At 50.9% G+C, this 19303-nt stretch overlaps 3 protein-coding genes across 3 annotated transcripts; all 3 read left to right on the top strand.

Annotated features, from left to right (window-relative positions):
- Nucleotides 1–303: 303 nt before the first annotated feature.
- LOC133393283 (2-(3-amino-3-carboxypropyl)histidine synthase subunit 1) lies at nucleotides 304–2792 on the top strand. Its single transcript, XM_061657532.1, has 2 exons — nucleotides 304–1925; nucleotides 2116–2792. Exons 1-2 carry the CDS (start codon nucleotides 852–854, stop codon nucleotides 2479–2481), a joined length of 1440 nt encoding a protein of 479 aa, XP_061513516.1. The 5' UTR covers nucleotides 304–851; the 3' UTR covers nucleotides 2482–2792.
- Nucleotides 2793–4385: 1593 nt separating this feature from the next.
- Nucleotides 4386–13181, top strand: LOC3291361 (protein argonaute-2). The gene is made up of 6 exons (XM_061661150.1): nucleotides 4386–4589; nucleotides 6851–7880; nucleotides 7968–8073; nucleotides 10457–11623; nucleotides 11712–12463; nucleotides 12551–13181. Exons 1-6 carry the CDS (start codon nucleotides 4562–4564, stop codon nucleotides 12642–12644), a joined length of 3177 nt encoding a protein of 1058 aa, XP_061517134.1. The 5' UTR covers nucleotides 4386–4561; the 3' UTR covers nucleotides 12645–13181.
- Nucleotides 13182–15289: 2108 nt separating this feature from the next.
- On the top strand, nucleotides 15290–17617 carry LOC1271220 (mini-chromosome maintenance complex-binding protein). Its single transcript, XM_061661154.1, has 3 exons — nucleotides 15290–16679; nucleotides 16772–17015; nucleotides 17095–17617. The coding sequence occupies exons 1-3, from the start codon at nucleotides 15439–15441 to the stop codon at nucleotides 17467–17469; spliced, it is 1860 nt and encodes a 619-aa protein (XP_061517138.1). The 5' UTR covers nucleotides 15290–15438; the 3' UTR covers nucleotides 17470–17617.
- The last annotated feature ends 1686 nt before the right edge of the window (nucleotides 17618–19303 follow it).

Here is a 19303-nt window from a genome sequence, read left to right as displayed (position 1 = left end):
GGAACCGTCGGAATCATCGAAATGGTTCGTATCATCAATATTGTCAAAATCCACCTTTACTTTCAACAGTTTTTTTGATAATTTGTTATTAAGTTAGTTGGCTTGCGGCTTGTTTTTTTTTCGATTTCTGTGGAAAATGTGGGCACATTACAAATTTCTGAATGAAAATAACTAAAAAAATACTGTGTATTAAAAATAAATCTAAAATTTCGATTAGTGTTTGTATTTTGCTTCAAGGGTTAAAATCATCGCGTTCGACACAAACCCATCGCAAAACATCGCGAAACGCCCCGTTTTGACGGCGGTTTGTTTTGGTTCGCTTTTCGCATACATGCCCCCTGCGGCTGCAGCCATTGGCCGTGTGCCGAAAGTCACGTAATCCACGGTTTGGGAGTTGCAGTTGTTACCTTCGACTCGACTCGGGCCGACACGCGCGATGCATTGGAGTGAGTGAGTCAGAGTGCCGCGAATGCAACCGTCTGCGAAGGGTAAACAATCACCCCCTCCCATCATTCCATCCCAAGGAATCCCGTGCAGCAAGTTTCGTCATACCGCGCGTGCCCTCACTTTCCAGTCCGGTGCTGCGTGTGCGTTGTTCCCTGTGCGCTGCTAGGTTTTTCACGGGCTCACTTTCAAGCGACCAGTCGAACGTGAGCGTTCGTGACCCGCGTTGACCTCCGGCGTTGAGTGTGTCTTGTGATCTGTTTGAACGTGAAAGCAAAAGCGTCGAAAATTGGCCAACGGTTGGCCTAGGTTCGAGAGCAAGAACAAAAAAAGGCACCTATTTGGCACAGATTGCCTTTTTGCCACTTTCTTATCGCACCACGGTTGCTGTTGTTAGCGCTGTTACCATGGCAGCAGCACAAGTGGAGCAGCAGCTTCCGCTACCGTCCGACGCAACAAAGATCGTGAAAGCGAAACCCGCCCGGAAGGTGTTCAAGGGTGCGTCGCGCGTGGTCAACAAAATCCCGGCCAGCCTGCTGAACGATCCGGAGCTGAACGAGGCCATCGCCGCCCTGCCCGCCAACTACAACTTCGAGGTGCACAAAACGATCTGGCGGGTGCGGGAAACGAAGGCGCAGCGGGTGGCACTGCAGATGCCCGAGGGTCTGCTGATGTTCTCGCTCGTGCTGAGCGACATTATCGAGCGGTTCACCGAGGCGGACACGGTCATCATGGGTGACGTCACGTACGGGGCCTGCTGCGTGGACGATTTCACTGCCAAGGCGCTCGGGGCGGACCTGCTGGTGCACTACGGGCACAGCTGCCTGATACCGATCGATCAGACCACCGGCATCAAGGTGCTGTACGTGTTCGTGGACATCAAGATCGACACGCTGCACTTCGTCGAGAGCGTCAAGCGTAACTTTCCCCGCGACCGGCCGCTAGCGTTCGTCAGCACGATCCAGTTCGTGGCGACGCTGCACGCGGCCGCCAAGGAGCTGCGCGAATCGGCCGGGTACGATGTGCTCATACCGCAGTCCAAGCCGCTCAGCCCGGGCGAGATTTTGGGCTGCACGGCACCGCGGCTGCAGGCGGGCGGTGGGACGGAACAATCGTCGGCGGCGGCAGCTCCCCGCACCCTCATCTACCTGGGCGATGGGCGGTTCCATCTGGAGGCGGCCATGATTGCCAATCCGGCCCTCGAGGCGTACAAGTACGACCCGTACGAGAAGAAGTTTACCCGCGAGCTGTACGACCACGAGGCGATGCGGCGCAACCGCAAGCGCGCGATCGATGAGGCGCGCGATGCCCGCCGGTTCGGGCTGATACTGGGGACGCTGGGCCGCCAGGGCTCGACCAAGGTGCTGGAGCATCTGGAGCGCCGGCTGAAGCATCACGGCCGGGACGCGGTCATCATACTGCTGTCGGAGATCTTCCCCACCAAGCTGGCCCGCATGGAGCACATTGACGCGTTCGTACAGGTACGTTTGTAGCGCAAATGGCGTGTTTGTGTGTGGATGATGCCTATCGAACCAGGCGAGCTCTGATTGAAGATATCGTGCGAACGAGATGTACGTGCGCTGATAGGGCGCATCTTCAAGAGGGGGTGGGGGTTATTAAATGGTAAAAAAATACAATCTAAATGTTCCAATCTTGTTCCCCCCACGCCAGGTTGCCTGCCCGCGACTGTCCATCGACTGGGGCACCGCCTTCCCGAAGCCGCTGCTCACACCGTACGAGCTGTCCGTCGCGCTCGGCGATGCCGAATGGAACATACCGGAGTGTACGGCGGCGACGGAGGAGAAACCCAAACCAGCGCCCAACCTGGAGGTGGCCTACCCGATGGACTTTTACGCGAACGCGAGCCTCGGCGAATGGACGCCCAACTTCAAGAAGCTTGACATCTGTGAAAACTCGACCGGCGGCTGCTGTGGCCGCTGCAAGGACGAAAAAGACAGGGAGCAAAAGACGGGAAAGGAGAACGTCTCGCAGCAGCAGCAGCAGAAACAACTGTCGCTTAGTGTGGAGGAGGAGTAGAAGCGGTGTGGGACACGACGGTGCGCGACTACATGCCTTTCGCGACGCTAACTTAATGCAGCTGCCTATGACAAGAACTATTTGGCTAACAGATATATATACATATGTACTCGTGTATCTAGGACATAACTTAAGGGTTTTTGTAAGTACTAAGCACTAACACGGTGGGTGCGCAAAACTAAAACTGCCACAACGCTCTCCGTATGCAAACAGCTTTTGCGTACGAGAGTTTACGTTAGTGATGGGCACTCGTAGAGTTGATAAGAACGTGTAAATATAAATTACATATGCTAGCCGTATTTAAAGAATAATTCCACAAGACCTGTTTTCCTACCAGCTTCTTTCGTGCCGAAATTCTGAAATGAATATTGAAGATAATGTTGCTATTGGTAAAATGTTGATCTTCTCGCGGATGTCGTTGTCTATCATCGCGGAAGCAACGGCATCCGTGGCACGATGCTCTATCGGTCTCTCCAATTTTTTGGCTTCACAGATGACATCGACAACAGCGAAGGTGTGTCAGGCGTACACGCGCCTCAAACGCGAAGCAACAATAATTGGATTGAGAATCAATGCAACGAAGACGAAGTACCTGCTTGCCGGAGACTCCGACCATCTGGGAAGCAGTGTATTAGTTGACGGCGACCATCTCGAGGTAGTAAAGGAGTTTTGCTATGTCGGGACGGTCGCGTAGATCGCCTTCCAGTAAGGTGCATGTCTCATGTCCGTAGATCACAACGGGACCTTATTAGAGTCCGGTAGTGCGTGTCAGTTTGGTTCGCCTGAAGACTTGACCAGATCGCAGTCACGTACGTAGACCCACAGAAGGTGCAATTTATAGCGAGAATGCGCCTTCGAATTTCCAACGATATGTCAGAGCCACATGTGACTTGGGATCCAAGGTATACGAAGGAACTCACCTTCTCCAATGTGTCTAGGGATCTAGGGATAACACCCCAAGATACCATTCCCTGTATCACCATGGATGTTGGGGTGTTATCCCTAGACCCTATTCCTTACATGTACGTTTTCTTTGATGTGTTAATCTGGAGTCCAACCCGCTGAGGTACTGACTAGTGATGGGTAAAGTTGGCAAAAATCCGGAGTCGACTACGATCCGACTCCGATAAATTCGGAATCGACTCCGGAAGGTAGATCCGCGCTAAAATATCCAGAGTCGTTCGGAATCGTCCGAAAAGGACCGGAGTCGTCTGGAGTCGCCCGGAGTCGTCTAGAGTCGTCTAGAATCGTCCGGAGTCGTTCGGAGTCGTTCGAAGTCGTTCGGATTCGTCCGGAGTCGAACGGAGTTGGAGTCGTTCGGAGTCGTCTGGAGTCGCCCGGAGTCGTTCGGGGTCGTTCGAAGTCGTTCGGATTCGTCCGGAGTCGCACGGAGTCGGAGTCGTTCGGAGTCGTCTGGAGTCGCCCGGAGTCGTTCGGAGTCGGCAGAGATCGACTTGTGTAGGAAGTGCACGCGCAAAGTGAAAGACAAAAAACACAACGAAAGGAAATGTCTGATCACAAGCACATTAAACCACACGGCTCCTGTTGACTCCGAACAATTCCGAACGACTCCGAACGACTCTGGACGACTCCGGGCGACTCCGGACAACTCCGAACTACTCCGAACGACGGAGTCGGAGTCGGATCGGAGTCGTGGGTGTGCTCCGTACAGCACATAACTAGTACTGACTTTAGTCCAGCTTACGTTTCCGCGGTGCCGTCAACTCGTACGACTCAATAACATACTAGTCATGGGTTCAAGCCTAGAATGGACTACCTGGACTATCTAATTTAATGAATAGCATTAAAACAAAAACATCAATCCCAACGGCCACTTCAAACGCCGCCATTCGCCGAGGCGATGATATATATTTTTGTGCTGTCAAAGTGTCACCTTATATGACCAAACGCCACCATGGTAGAGCTCCCACAGTCATTTCCTTCAGGCAAAACAGTTCAGTGTTTTCATTGCAAGCAAACAGACGTGCAACTGCGCAGCATTTGTAGTTCTAAAGATACAAATATACAAGTTAAGGATTAATAAGGTGTTTCGTAGTGAAACCAACCAAAACCAGCCGCCATGGGGAAAAAGAAACCGCAGAAGATAGGTAAGTGCCGAGCTTTGGGTGCCTTTTGTCTTTGCCATTATCAAATGTTTCTCGCATCAGTCGACATTGCATCATCCTTCGTGTTGCACTTTCCCGACTTTTATAAATGCCGAAAGGCATTTATTCTATTGCCGCACCCGGCAAGATGCACTCGACGATGTCGATCCATTTCACATTGCTGGAATTGCGTTTTTCGTTGCCCTTGCATCAGCATCAGTGAAAAAGGTACAATAGTGGCAACGTTGCCTTGATGTGTCATTTGTTGTAGAGATGGGTTCCGCGGATTGCACCCACGGTTCCGCTCCGGTTCCAGCAAGTATGATACCGATTCCGATTCCAGAGAGAAGGAATCGCTAGTTCCACCGAAATTGTCCGGAATCGTCCGGAATCGTCGGAATCGTCCGGAATCGTCGGAATCGTCCGGAATCGTCGGAATCGTCCGGAATCGTCCGGAATCGTCTGAAATCGTCTGGAATCGTAGTCAATCGATAGTAGTGAATAGTAGAGCCGATTCCGGTCGATTCCGACTGTTCCGACGATTCCAGACGATTCAAGTTCACGTTCCGGCCGCCGCGCATATGTCAATGCTATCTGTCGTACATTTAAGTCAGGAATGTCGCGCACTGAGTTCCTCATTATCGTTCGATATGGACGCTAGCATCTTGTGTTACTGTTTGTATCTATTTGTATTAGGTTATGCACTGAATAAATGACATGAAATGAAATGGAATTCCGACGAATCCAGACGATTCCGGGCGATTCCGGGCGATTCCGAACGATTCCAGGCGATTCCGGGCGATTCCGGGCGATTCCGGGCGATTCCGAGCGATTTCGGGCGATTCCGGGCGATTCCGAGCGATTCCGGGCGATTCCGACGATTCCGGACGATTCCGGGCGGTTCCGGCTTGTCGGATTGAACCTACCCTTCGGAACTGGGTCCGTAATTTGTTGGAATCGTCCGGACCCAGTTCCGCTTTTTTGTGCGTTTTGCCCAACTCTAATTTGTTGCACTTTGCAGACTGGAGCGATAAGCAAAGGGCCGAGAAAATTGACTTAAAGTACATTTTATGTGTGTTTATTCAAGTGGCTCGCTGACTTAAAGTACCTATTACTCATACCCTTACGCCAGTAGTCGGTAAACTTTGTTGCTCAAAGGAGGCAAAATGTATAAACATGTTCGTAAAGTTCCATGTAAATAGTCAAATGTATGTGGCCAAATGATGCTCTGCCTTACGCTAACGCCTGAGCGTTCTGTTTATGGTTCCTAGAAGGATCTGCGAATTTCTGGTAGCTTTAATTCCTTCACAGTTTTGCCCAAGCAGTGCTTTTTACAGGTGAGCGGAATAGTGATGTGCTCTGGAGCGCTCCCATGACTCCGATCCGACTCCGACTATTGTTAGTCCGATTCCGGATCTGGCAAAATGGGAACCACCAGTTGCGCCCGGAATCCGAGTTAACTGGAGTCGCAGTCGTCACGGTCTGAGTTGACTGGAATGGTCCGGAGTCAGTCGAAGTCGTCTGGAGGCGGAGTCATTTGGAGTCGATCGGAATCAGAGTTGGTCGGAGTCAACTGGTATCATCCGATGTAATGTGCTTGTGATCAGGCACTTCATCTTCAGACTTCAGGACTTCAGACGACTCCGGATGACTTCGAACAATTCCCGACGACTCCGACTCCGAACGACTCCGGACGACTCTGGGCGACTCCGGACGGCTCCAGACGATTCCGAGCGACTCCGTACAATGCTGAGCGATCCTACCTTCCGGAGTCGGTTTTGAAATGATCGAAATCGGAGTCGACTCGGGAGTTTTGCAAACTTTACCCAACACTAGTGAATTTGGGTCGGGTATTGATCCTATCTACACAGCTGTAGATGTTTACTATGGCTAATACTTTAGTCGCAGCATTGGTAACACGGTAGCCTATGAACTACGGACTAGTGGTTGGAGCTCAAAATCTGATTCCGATGCTGGTATCGATTCTGGATCCGAATCCGGAGTAGACTTCGGAGCTGATGCCGGAGTTGACTCCTTTGTCGGCTCCGGTGTCGGCACCGGAATCGGAATCAACTTGGAATTTTCTATTTACTCCGGAACCGGAATCAGAAATGAAATTAGCTCCCGAAAGAGAATCAATTCTTTAATTTAAGTAAGAAGTTCCAATATTGCTGTTTGAAGAAATCATACTCATCGTGCGTTGTTTGTCTTTTCACTCTTTGCGTGTCATTATTGAAGAAGATAAAACCATTTTTCCTACATAGTTCTTGGCGCAGTTGGGCAAACGGTACCAGGGGCACTACAGCAACAACAGCCACCGCAACAACAACCACAACCACAACCACAACCACAACAACAGCAGCAGCCTCAACAACGGCCGCAACAGCAGCAGCAGCCACAGCCTCAACAAAGGCCACAGCAGCAGCAGCCACAAAGTACACTGCAGCAGGGACCCCCGCAACAGCAAGGGCATGCACAGAAGCAGCAACAGCCGCAGGGCCCACCACAACAGCAGCAGCAGCAGGGGAATCCGCAGAAAAAGCAAAAGAAGCAGCCGCAATCGGGAGGTCCACAGCAGCATCAGCAGGGACCTTCACAACAACAGCAGCAACATGCGCAAAAACAGCATGAACCGCCGCAGCAGCAACAGCAGCAACCACAGCGCCCACAGCAGCAGCAGCAGCAGCAACAACAGCGCCCACAGCAGCAGCAACAGCAGCAGGGCCCCCCACAACAGCAGCAGCAGCAACAACAGCGCCCACGGCAGCAGCAACACAAACCGGCGGTTCCCGCTGCTGCCACCGGTAGTGCCGTGCACCGGGACGCTTCCGTTGCGTCAACCAAATCGTCCAGCTCCGGTGACGGCACGCTGCAGACGATCGAGGAGAACCTGGGCGCAATGCGCATAGCGAAGGAGAAGATTCGCCGAACCGATCTGCGACCGGTGCTGGTGCGGCGCGGGGCGCACGGTAAGCGCGGCAAGCCCGTCTCGGTCGAGGCCAACTTTTTCCGCCTGCTGCTGGACAAGCTGAAGGGTACGGCGTACCACTACGACGTCGCGATCGAACCGGACCGACCGAAAAAGTTCTACCGGCCCGTGTTTGCGCAGTTCTGTCGGGAAAACTATCCGGGCGCCATGCTGGCGTTCGACGGGCAGAAGAACGCGTACACCACGCGCAAGCTGAGCGACAAGAAGGCGAAGGTGGTGTTCCAGCCGGACGACGGTGGCAAGCAGCGCGAGTACACCGTGCAGGTGAAGGAAGCGGCCCAGCTCGATTTGGGCGTGCTGAAAACGTAAGGATCTTTTTTGTTAGGATGCTTCGTTTTTTATAACACCGAGAGTTTATTGATTCGTTTTGTTTATTGATTTGATGCTTACAGGTACATGAAATCGAATGAGGAGACAATGGCCAAACCGATGAGTGCCATCCAATGTCTGGATGTGGTGCTACGCAGTGCCTATGAGAATAATCCCAATTTTGTGCGGGTAAGTGTGTGACGTATTTGGTGTGGTAACTGCTGCCTCAAAGATTCATGATTAGTCGTAGTTTTGTAGTTGACTGATTTTTTATGTATCCTGTAGGTTTTGCATCGAAATTTGTGGTGTTTACACTTGCAAACCTTTACTTACATCAACTACATTTAATGGTTTTTTTTTTTTGCTATAAGGGAAATCGGGGCAAAATGGGCATGACTTATTTTTGCATTATTACACAGGCGAGATACACTGAACCGAGTCCAAATGTACAGCGGTGGGTACTTCAAAATTGGACACTAAGTCGGAACTCATCTCGGAATACGGCCGATTTTCCTTCCGTAGGTCGTAACGCTAAAAAACAGAAAGCTAATGAGCACAGCTCTAAAGCATAGGATTTGAGGCTCATATTGCCCCATTTGCATGGTTTGTCGGTACATGTCCGGTTTGTCCCGTTTTGTATAACTTTTTATGTTAGTGGTAAATTAAAAAAAAAGAATTTATGCTCAACTGCCTAACATGCCAATATTGCCCTGAAATCTAGTGACTCTAGGTACTCTCTAGAGCGCACACACATCCGTCACTGACAATTAAGGGACCCTTCACAATTCTAGTCAGCTTTTTTATGTGGAGTTTGACAGTTGGAGGCTGAAATTACGTCCACACTCCATACAATACCACACACAAAACTAGCCTGCGATTTTCAGTCTAGATTATTCTAGCCTCAAAGCTAGAATTAGATTCGAGTATCTGTTTGAAAAAATGGCAAAACAAGGTCGTGTTTTCCTTAATCCCAAAGTGCATTAAAGAGATCAGGTGGTAGAATCTAGAATCAAAGTGTATGTAGACCAGGTGGTTTCATGGCATGTTTTTTAACCAAATTTTAACGTCAACTGGGACAGGCGCACCTGTATATTATACTCATTTGATAGCTGCTTGAAAACTGCTACATAATGCTAAAAGCTGGAATTTCAGTCTTCGAACTTAAAACGGAAAGGGGTGCATTGTTAGCACGATTCCGATTCCGGAAAAATGAGAACCACTAGTTCCGGGGTCGTAGTCGTCCAGAGTCGTCTGGAGTCGTCCAGAGTTGTTCGGAGTCGGATCATCCGGAGTAGTCCGGTGTCGTCCGGAGTCGGCCACGGTAGATCGAAGACAACCGGAGCCGGCCGGTACAATGTGCTTGTGATCAAGCATTTCATGCCATTGTCATTCCATTGGCCGATTCTGGGCGACTTTTGGCGACTCCGACTCTGAACGACTCCGGGCGACGCTAAACGACTCTGGGCGACTTTGGACGACTTCAACCGACTCCGGATGACTCCGACTTTCAATAACTCCGGACGACTCCGGGCGACTTCGAACGACTCTGGGCGACTTCGAACGACTCCGGACGACTCCAACTCGGAAAGACTCTGGGCGACTCCGGACGACTTTGGACGACTCTGGACGACTCTGGACGACTTCGAATGACTCTAAACGACTCTGGACGACTCCGGATGACTCCGGACGACTCCGGATGACTCCGACTCTCAATAACTCCGCTCGACTCCGGACGACTCCAGGAGACGCCGGACTACTTCAGACGACTCCGAACGATTGCGGACGACTGAAACTCCGAAAGACTCTGGGCGACTCCGGACGACTCCGGACGACTCCGAACGACTCTGGACGACTCCGGATGATTCCGACTCCCACTAATTCCGGACGACTACGTGTGACTCCGGACGACTTTGGACGACTCTAAACCACTCTGGACGACTTCGAACGGCTCTGAACGACTCTGGACGACTCCGGATGACTCTGACTCCCAATAACTCCGGACGACTCCAGACGACTCCAACAGACTCCGGGTGACTCCGGACGACTTCAGACGACTCTGGACGGCTCCGGACGACTCCGGACGACTCCGGATGACTCCGACTCCCAATAACTCTGGACGACTCCGGGAGGCTTCAGACGACTCCAATTCTGAAAGACTCTGGGCGACTCTGGACGACTTCGGACGACTCTGAACGACTCTGGACGACTCCGGATGACTCCGACTCCCAATAACTCTGGACGACTCCAACTCCGAAAGACTCCAGGCGACTCTGGGCTACTTCGGACGACTTCGGACGACTCCGAACGACTCCGGACGGCTCCAGACGATTCCGAACTGCTGCAGATAATGCTGGGCGAACCTACCTTCCGGAGTCGGATTCGAAATTATCGGAATCGGATCGGAATCGACACCGGATTTTTGTTATTTTTACCCATCACTACTGCAATCCCTTATACTTAATAAAATTTTGTATTATGTGATGCATAATCCAAAACGGGTCAATTACTATCAAACGTCTAATGTTCTAATAACGATTCTTATTCGCTGTTCTATTATTCTACCCTTCTCCAGTTCAAGCGCGCCGTGTACGCAGTGCCCCGCCAATCCATCGACATCGGTCGGGGTCACGAGCTGTGGTTCGGGCTGTTCCAGTCGGCGCTGCTCGGTTCGCGCCCATACCTAAACGTGGACGTGTCGCACAAAGCGTTCCCGATGGGTGCGCCGGTGCTGAAGGTGATCGGCGACTTCAACCGCGGCCAGGTGGATCAGGTGAGCGGCTGGGTGCAGCAGGAGCTGCACAGCTTCCTCAAGGGCATGGACGTGGTGTACACGAACCCGACCACCAGGATGGCCAAGCGGATGCGCTGCAACGGGCTGCGCGAACCGGCCAGCCAGCAGATGTTCAAGCTGGAGGATGGGACGCGCCTCTCGGTCGCCGACTATTTTGCTCGCAAGCTCAACTTCCGGCTGCGCTACCCGAACCTGCCGGTGCTGCACGTCGGCAGTACCGTGCGGTCGGTGTACGTGCCGGCCGAGCTGTGCGACATACCCGCGGGCCAGGCGCTGAACAAAAACAACCCGGAGGAGTGTACGCGCGACATCATCCGGTACGCGGCGACGAGCGCCCCGGAGCGCAAGCGCAAGATCCTCGACCTGGCGTCCCAGATCCAGTACAACAAGTGCCCGACGCTGCTCGACTTCGGCATCACGGTGGGCAACGAGTTCGAGAAGGTGCCGGCCCGCATCATCGACGCACCGCCGATCGAGTACGCGCGGGGCGAGAAGATTCCCCCGCAGCGGGGCGTGTGGCGCGCGGAGGGCAAGAACTTTATCGTACCGAGCACGGAGCTGAGCAAGCGGCCGCTGCGCTGGCGCATCCTCAACCTGGACTTGTACACGAACGAGGCGACGGTGAAGAAGTTTGGCGAGATGCTGCAGTCGCAGGCAATGCGCTGCAACGTGCAGATGGAACCGTTCGATATGGCGAAAACGTACGTGCTGGTGCGCGATATGCGCAACTGTCTGCGCGACATCGGCACGCTGCTGCAGAACATCAAGCGGGAGGAACCGGCGGTCACGATCGTGGTGCTGCCGAGCCGGGGCGATGCGTACGCGAAGGTGAAGCAGAAGGCGGAGCTGGCGAGCGAACGGATCGGGCTGCTGACGCAGTGCGTGAAGGGCATGACGGTGGCCAAGAAGGGCACCGACATGAGCACGCTCAACAACATCATGCTCAAGGTAAGGGCGGCACACGGGCGGCTGTGAACCTGCAGCTGGCCTCACTGAGATTGTTTGCTCTTCTTTACTTTACTGCCTTTCCGCACAGATCAACGCCAAAACGAACGGCACGAACCACTGCATCTCGCAGGTCGCGGTGCCACCGCTCGGACGCGGCAAGGTGATGTACATCGGGGCGGACGTTACGCACCCGCTCAGCGAGAACGAACCGAGCGTGGTGGGCGTGGCGGCACTGTACGATCTGACCGGCTTCCGGTACAACTGCAGCGTGCGGCTGCAGGGCGCCCGGGACGAGATGATCCGCGACCTGGAGAACATCGTGCAGCGGCAGCTGCTGCTGTACAAGCAGTACAACGGTGCGCTGCCCGAGCGCATCATGTACTACCGGGACGGTGTGTCGGACGGCCAGTTTGCGGAAATACTTACGATCGAGCTGCAGGCACTGCACGCGGCGATTGCGCGCGTCGAGCCGGGCTACAAGCCGGCGGTGACGTTCATCGTGGTGCAGAAGCGCCACCACACGCGCTTCTTCCCGCAGCCCGGCTGCCCGACCGAGGGCAAGAACGGTAACGTACCGCCCGGCACGATCGTGGACAGCGAAATCACGACCCCGGATCGGTACGAGTTCTACCTGGTGAGCCATGCGGCCGTGCAGGGCGTCGCCAAGCCGACCAAGTACGTCGTGCTGTACGACGACTCGAACTGCCATCCGGACAGTCTGCAGGCGCTGACGTACAATCTGTGCCACCTGTTTGCGCGCTGCAACCGGGCGGTATCGTACCCGGCCCCGACCTACTACGCCCATCTCGCCGCCTACCGCGGCCGGGTGTACATTAAGGAGTGAGTATTTTCGAAGCAGCAGGCCAGGTGTTTGTGTTTGTGGTTTGACAGAGGGGTTTGACGATTTTGCTTTCCTTTTTTTTCCAGCCGACGGATCAACATGAACGATCTGGAAAATGCTTACCGGGACATTCAAATCATCGACACGGTTAATAATTCCACTCCCATGTTCTTTGTTTAAATGCAATGATTTTTTTATGTGGAACCCCATTACCGGGAAAGAAGGAGAACGTCCAGACTAGCGAGGAAGGAAGTAAATGTTTCTGAATGTTTGAAAAAAAAGAAAGAAATTTTAAGTGAAGTTTATTGCGCTGTCTCTCTTATGATGGACCAAATTTCTTTTCATGAAGTAAACATTTTGATTTTTCTTCACTTTTTTCGCTACTCTCTAGCGTTATGAAGCTTTACATGTTTAAAACATTCACAATTTCATTTAATCAATTATTACATTTATTACATAAGCTAGCATGTTCAACCCCAATGCGCCCTATTTGTTTGTTTCGTATTGGTGAAATTGCAATGAGAAATATGATACATGTTACAATTTATATATCCTACAACTAAATGTTAAATTAACTAGCTATAATAACTTTTATAAAACATAGAAAACATTATAAGATCAACGGAAAATATTAAAAAAAAAAAACAAAAAAAAGGTTGATAATTAATAAAACTAGGGTTAAAGGCTTCGCTTCGGCACTGAAGCGTGTCTATCGGACATAGAGATGGTTACGTTCTTACTCTAAACACATAGACGAGTTTAGGTCCAATCCGAAAAATCTGTATCAGGGTCCGTATAGTTTCCTTTTTTTACAGATATCAAATTATGTTATACCAAGAATCGCTCTTCAGTCTCACGTGAAGAGATCAAACTAGAGACGATGTCGGTGGTCGAAACAAAGCAAAAGTTGCTGGGAAAAGTTCCAACAGATTTTCAACTTGGTTGATTACTGAATTTAAATCGGGACATTGGTCTTTTTAAACCCTCAACACTGATTTCTGCAATGCTGCCGTACGTGATCGATTCCAATACGAACCGGTCATCTGTAGAGAGAAAAATTTCACAAGTGTAGTGCTCTCTGGAGCACATCCACGACGATCCGATCCGACTACCAGTATTCCAATAGGAATTACTAGTTTCCGCCCCTGTAGTCGTACGGAATTGTCTGGAACCGTCGAGAGTCGGTGCTCGGAGCTGTCCGAAGTCGGCCGGAATCGCCCCGAATCGTCCGGAGTCTGCCCAAGGTAGACCGGAGTCAACCGGAGCCGTCCGCGGCAATTTGCTTGTGATCAGGGACTTCATTTCGTTGTTTTTTGTCTTTTTCTTTGCGCGTACACTGCTTATGCAAGCCTTTCCCCAAATGGCCAGCTAATACTCTGTTGTGGACAGACCGCTGCCTCATCCTGAGGGCTCACTGTTGACAGCAAGGCTGTCATCCTGTGACGTCCTCAGTGAGGATCGCGGCGCGAGAGAGATCAGTCGTCCTCTCCCCGCATTGCGTGTGTGTGCGTTTCTATTTATATACGTGTTATTGTATTACCCCATACCAAAGAGTAGAATAAACACATATTCTGTTTGTGCCGTACATCGTCTATGTTTGTTCTGTGCGGACACAACATACTCTATAGCTGATTTGAGGCTGGCTAACAAAAAAATCGTTCTGATATCGTACTATGTGTCTAATTAAGAGATAAGATGTTACTTTGCGGAACTGCGGCGCTTTTTAACAAACGCTTGGTACTCTCTGGAACCATGCGACTGGTTAGCCTGATGTGTATGGTTCATGCTGGAACTGGAAGGCTTGTTAAGAAAGGGTACCGAACTTGGTGAAACTTCATGCATGATTTTGGCACTATCAATCGTCTCGCGGTTTATGCACCAAGTACACCACTTGTTAATTTAAAAAAAAACGTTAAGAAAAATAATCCTCTGCAATGCTGCGTAAAGAAGCTGCTTAGGCGCTATTTAGGAGATAGGTAGTAGGTACTGGAGAACTTTGATGCTTTTTATCTACAGCAAAAGGTGAATTCAATCAAATTTTGTATATTTAGGAATTGTTGCGAAGGCTAACTCCGGACGACTCCAGACGACTCCAGGGTGATTCCGGGCGGCTCCAGACGATTCCGAACGATTAATGGATAATGCTGGCACGACCTACCTTCCGGAGTTTGTTCCGAAATTGTTGAAGTCGGATCGAATCTTCACTAGTTCAAATGACAATGTATTACAGAACCAAAACGCTCCCAACAAGTAAACATACTACTCGCATGAACGATATTTTGCACTACGTTCAACCGAGCGACATTTGGAGTGATTTTGGCCTATTAGCCTCTCAACATCGAATATCTGTGATGGATAGGAAATTATAGAACTGGTACAGGGACAATCGTTCTGAAAGTACTTTTGATCGCTTTCAAAGTCTCCAATCATAAATAAAAACGACATTGTACGAACCCGATGAGGTTCACTCCATTTGAGCAGCTCGTGCTCAGTTTCCCATCACTACTACGCAACCAAACCTGCTGGGGGCACCTTTAAACAGCGCTTATGCAGCTTCCATGCACCAAAATGCACTAAATCGGGGATGTTTTTTATTGCGTAGTTTCAAGCAAGCAACACGAGATTTACTTCCGTGTTGCAATTTGTTTCCATTGCATTTATTTTTGTTTCCAAATGATACATACGCATAAACTACCGATATTGTGCAGTTTGCTATCGTCTCTGCTTGGGTAACGTTTTGCAAATTGCTGTCATTGTTTATATATACATCTTGGGCTTCTCTAGGCGCCGCCGAATACACAAACTACAGCAACCTCGCAATTGGCGATGACAGCGAAATTTGGCGCAAAATACTGCTGTTGGTTATTGGGAGGTTCGGCGTAAAGCACACAACAAGCAATACAGTTTCAATTCGTTGCTTTCGTTTTAGTTTGTGAATAAACAGAAACTAGAAGAAAAAACCACCTCCCCACGCATGATGGAAACGGTGCGTGAAATCGCAGCATGGACGCCGGAGTACTTGATCGCGAACGAGCCGGCCTGCCTGGAGCGGCTGTCGGCCGACGAGGCGCTCTGGTCCACGATACCCCTGCTCAACTGTACCGAGCTGGCCCACCTGCCGGACGGGTGCTTGGTGCGGTTCCGCGGCATGCTGCAGGACATGCAGGACCCGGAGTGCTACCTGGAGCGGTACGCCGTGCGCAGCAAGTCGGACGGTACGGTCGTGCGGCAGCAGAATGGCAAGTATCGCGACCTGCTGGTGTTTAACGCGGCGTCCGAAACGGTCGACACGGGCTGCACCGGCGACGGCAGCACGTTCGGCGAGCGGCGGTCACTGTTCGTCGTTACCGTGCCGGGCCAGAATCCGTGGGCGGCAGGGTACGAGAAGGAGCAGGAGGCGGCCGGAGTACGCCCCACTGGCTGGAAGAACGGTGAGCAAATGCCAAGTGCGACCGCCAAACGCTCCCACGAGGACGACACGGAGATGGAGGTGGATGGAACGACGACAACGACAACTGTACCGGGCGAGTGTAATGGAAACAAAAAAAGAACAGCAAACGGTGGTGATGGTACCGCACCGGCCGCTTCTTCCAACGGGACGGCCGTACTGTCCGCCGACTATCTGCTCAACTCGCCCATCGCTAACCGACCCGGCAAGGCGTGCCTGGTGAAGCTGTACAGCAACTACGACGACTGGGCCCTCAACACCGTCCTCGAGGTGGCCGGCTTCCTGTCCGTCGATCCGGCCCTGGACGGTAGCGGGGACAGCACGGGTCTGGACGAGTTCGTGGACGACGTGTCCGAGCATCAGGCAACGCATCCACCGCCGTCGTTGATACCGCGCCTGCACGCCGTCAGTGTGCGGAAGCTGCCCCACACGAATCCGCTGCTACTGCGGGGACCGCCGAGCAGTGACGCCTGCCTGGATGCGCTCGCCGAAACGACGTACAAGGACCTGCACAACCTGCTCACCCAGTGCCTGTTCGGGGACGGCGTCGCGGCCGACTATCTGCTCTGCCATCTCGTCTCGTCCGTGTACATCCGGGACGAGGTAGAGTGTAGGGGACAGTTTTGCCTGAACCTCAGCAACATCCCGGCGGAAGTGCTGCCCGGCTACACGCGCTCGCTGTACGAGCTGCTCGAGCTGCTGCTTCCCGCCAGCCACTATCTGCCGATGACGCTCGACAACATGAACACGCTACAGTTTGCGCCCAAGTAGGAAGCTTTTGTCCCTTTTTATTTATTGCAAACAAGAAAGGGAGACTTTAATTCAGCTTTTGTTTGTAAATTTTTAATTTCATTTTCAGAAAAGACTACAAAACGAACAAGCTCACGAGCGGCATCTTGCAGCTGGCGCCCCACACCCACCTGGTGCTGGACGAGACGCGGCTGGAGGCGGGCAAACTGGAATCCGCAGGCGTCGAGGCGGTCAAGCACGTGGCGCACCTAATTAAGGCCCAGCGGCTCAAGTACGACTTTCAGTTCTATCAGCTCGATTTCAACACCGACGTACCGGTGCTGGTGCTAAGCGAGGGGAAAAGCATGCTGCCGGTAAGGGCCCGATGCGACTAAATTTCAATTTACGCAACAACCTAACCGACTTTTCAACCTGTCCCTTCCCCCGCAACAGAGCAACTGCTACCTGCCGATCGTACCGGACCTGGACGCGATCAAGCTGATCGACGAAACGATCAAAGCCGGCCGGCACTACGTCGCCCCGAAGCTGGACGGTATGCGCCGCTTCCTCACCGGGGCCCGGGTGCGCCCGTTCGACATGAAAACGCTCGACCCGACCGTCGTGCAGGACGATTTCGTGCGGATGCGCACCGAGAACAGTGCGGTCACGATGGACGATCTGCACGCGCTGTTCGTGCTAGCGCGCCTGCTCGGCCTGAGCCGCGGGCGGACCGCGCTGCACCGGGACGACTGGGAGCGGGCGAAGGTGCTGGAGGGCGAGCGGCGCAACCGGATGGAGCTGTTTAGCAAGCGGAAAAGTGAACCGTGAACCATTGGACCGGGGAGGAGTGGATGGGTGCCTTAACTTATTGCTTTTATGGTGTACGCACGCGCGTGCGCTCTTTGGTTTTGTGTTTCGTCAATTAGTCTTAACATATTTTTTGTAAAAAATAAGGTATTTTTCTTGTAAAAGGAAAGCAGCATGTCTTTTTTTTTTTTTTTGGTCTTCAAACGAGCTTTGGAGAACAATGCTGTTGGATTTGGGATGGAGAAAAGCATCAAAGGTTGTGCTCTACGAACACAAGCAACACACAATAAGGGCCAAGTCGTCCCATTTCCGAGGAATTGAATTCGGGCTCTAGTACACGTGCTAGTCGCGAAAGATCTAAAGGCCGGGCTACATTGATCGTACTTGCAAGCGTAATTTTGATTTTCACTAGCGCATCTGGCGGCGGCTGGTGGAAGCTATTTTTGGTCATCCAGGGAATGGACCTGCCGGATCTCAAAATTAAGTAGTTTTTCCATCGTTTTCCATTGCAAAAATGGATGCAATGCGTGGAAGACATGTGTATCTACGTTTTACAACACTTTTCTCCTCCGATTTAAGTAAAAAACATGGAAAAATAACCTATTTTCTGGAGCGGCTCCAAATTGTTTGGCAAAATGCTTCGGTCAGTCGCCGCCAGATGCGCTAGTGAAAATCAAAATTACGCGTGCGAGTACGATCAATGTAGCCCACATGTTACACATGTTTTGCACGCATTGCATCCATTTTTGCAATGGAAAACGATGTAAAAACTACTTAATTTTGAGATCCGGCATGACCATTCCCTGGATGACCAAAAATAGCTTCCACCAGCCGCCGCCAGATGCGCTAGTGAAAATCAAAATTACACCACGGAGTACGATCAATGTAGCCCGGCCTTAAGAAAGGTAATTCTAATCGAAAATAGTCAACATTCGGACGTATTGGCCCGTTCAATATAACCCACCGTAAAGCCCGGGTTACATATCTTGAGGGAAATTAGACGTGAAATTGTAGTGTTTTGTTATATTTCATTAAATATTAATTAGAATATAGCGTATCGTACACCAAAAGAAAGGAAATTCAAGTCCCGAACTATTTAGACTATAAAACATATTTTAATAATGAACTAAACCGCTTCGTTCATGATGAAAAAAATAATGGTCAGTAGGTAATCACAAGGCAACGCATTCAAATCATTGTTTCAATGTTTTATAGTCTAAATAGTTTGGAAAATTTCCTTTCTTTTGGTATACGATTAGCCAAGCCATATTCTGATTAATATTTAATGAAATATAACAACAAAGCAGAAACTAGAAATTCCACATTCATTCTCGCTCGATATGTAACCTGGGCTTACAGGGTTTTCCAAGTCACTTTAGAATGTGCTCATAACTATTCACAGCCTTCAAGATGTTTTTCAACAGCTATCAAATGATGTATTTGCTGCAAAATGAATTTTCAGATTTAACACATAACAAGGAACTGTCAAACTCAATCCAGCTTGAGTCGTGTTGAAAATCATACTGAAGAAATTAAAAATTATTAAGGCCGGGCTACATTGATCGTACTCGCAAGCGTAATTTTGATTTTCACTAGCGCATCTGGCGGCGGCTGGTGGAAGCTTTTTTTGGTCATCGAGGGAATGGACCTGCCGGATCTCAAAATTAAGTAGTTTTTCCATCGTTTTCCATTGCAAAAATGGATGCAATGCGTGCAAGACATGTGTATCTACGTTTTAAAAAACTTTTCTCCTTCGATTTAAGTAAAAAACATGGAAAATTGACGTATTTTCTGGAGCGGCTCCAAATTGTTTGGCAAAATGCTTCGGTCAGCCGCCGCCAGATGCGCTAGTGAA

This window comes from Anopheles gambiae, chromosome 3 (genome assembly GCF_943734735.2).
Source record: "Anopheles gambiae chromosome 3, idAnoGambNW_F1_1, whole genome shotgun sequence".
Lineage (NCBI taxonomy): Eukaryota > Metazoa > Arthropoda > Insecta > Diptera > Culicidae > Anopheles > Anopheles gambiae.
The sequence above is the reverse complement of the archived record's forward strand: the minus strand, read 5'-3'. Positions and strand labels throughout refer to the sequence as shown.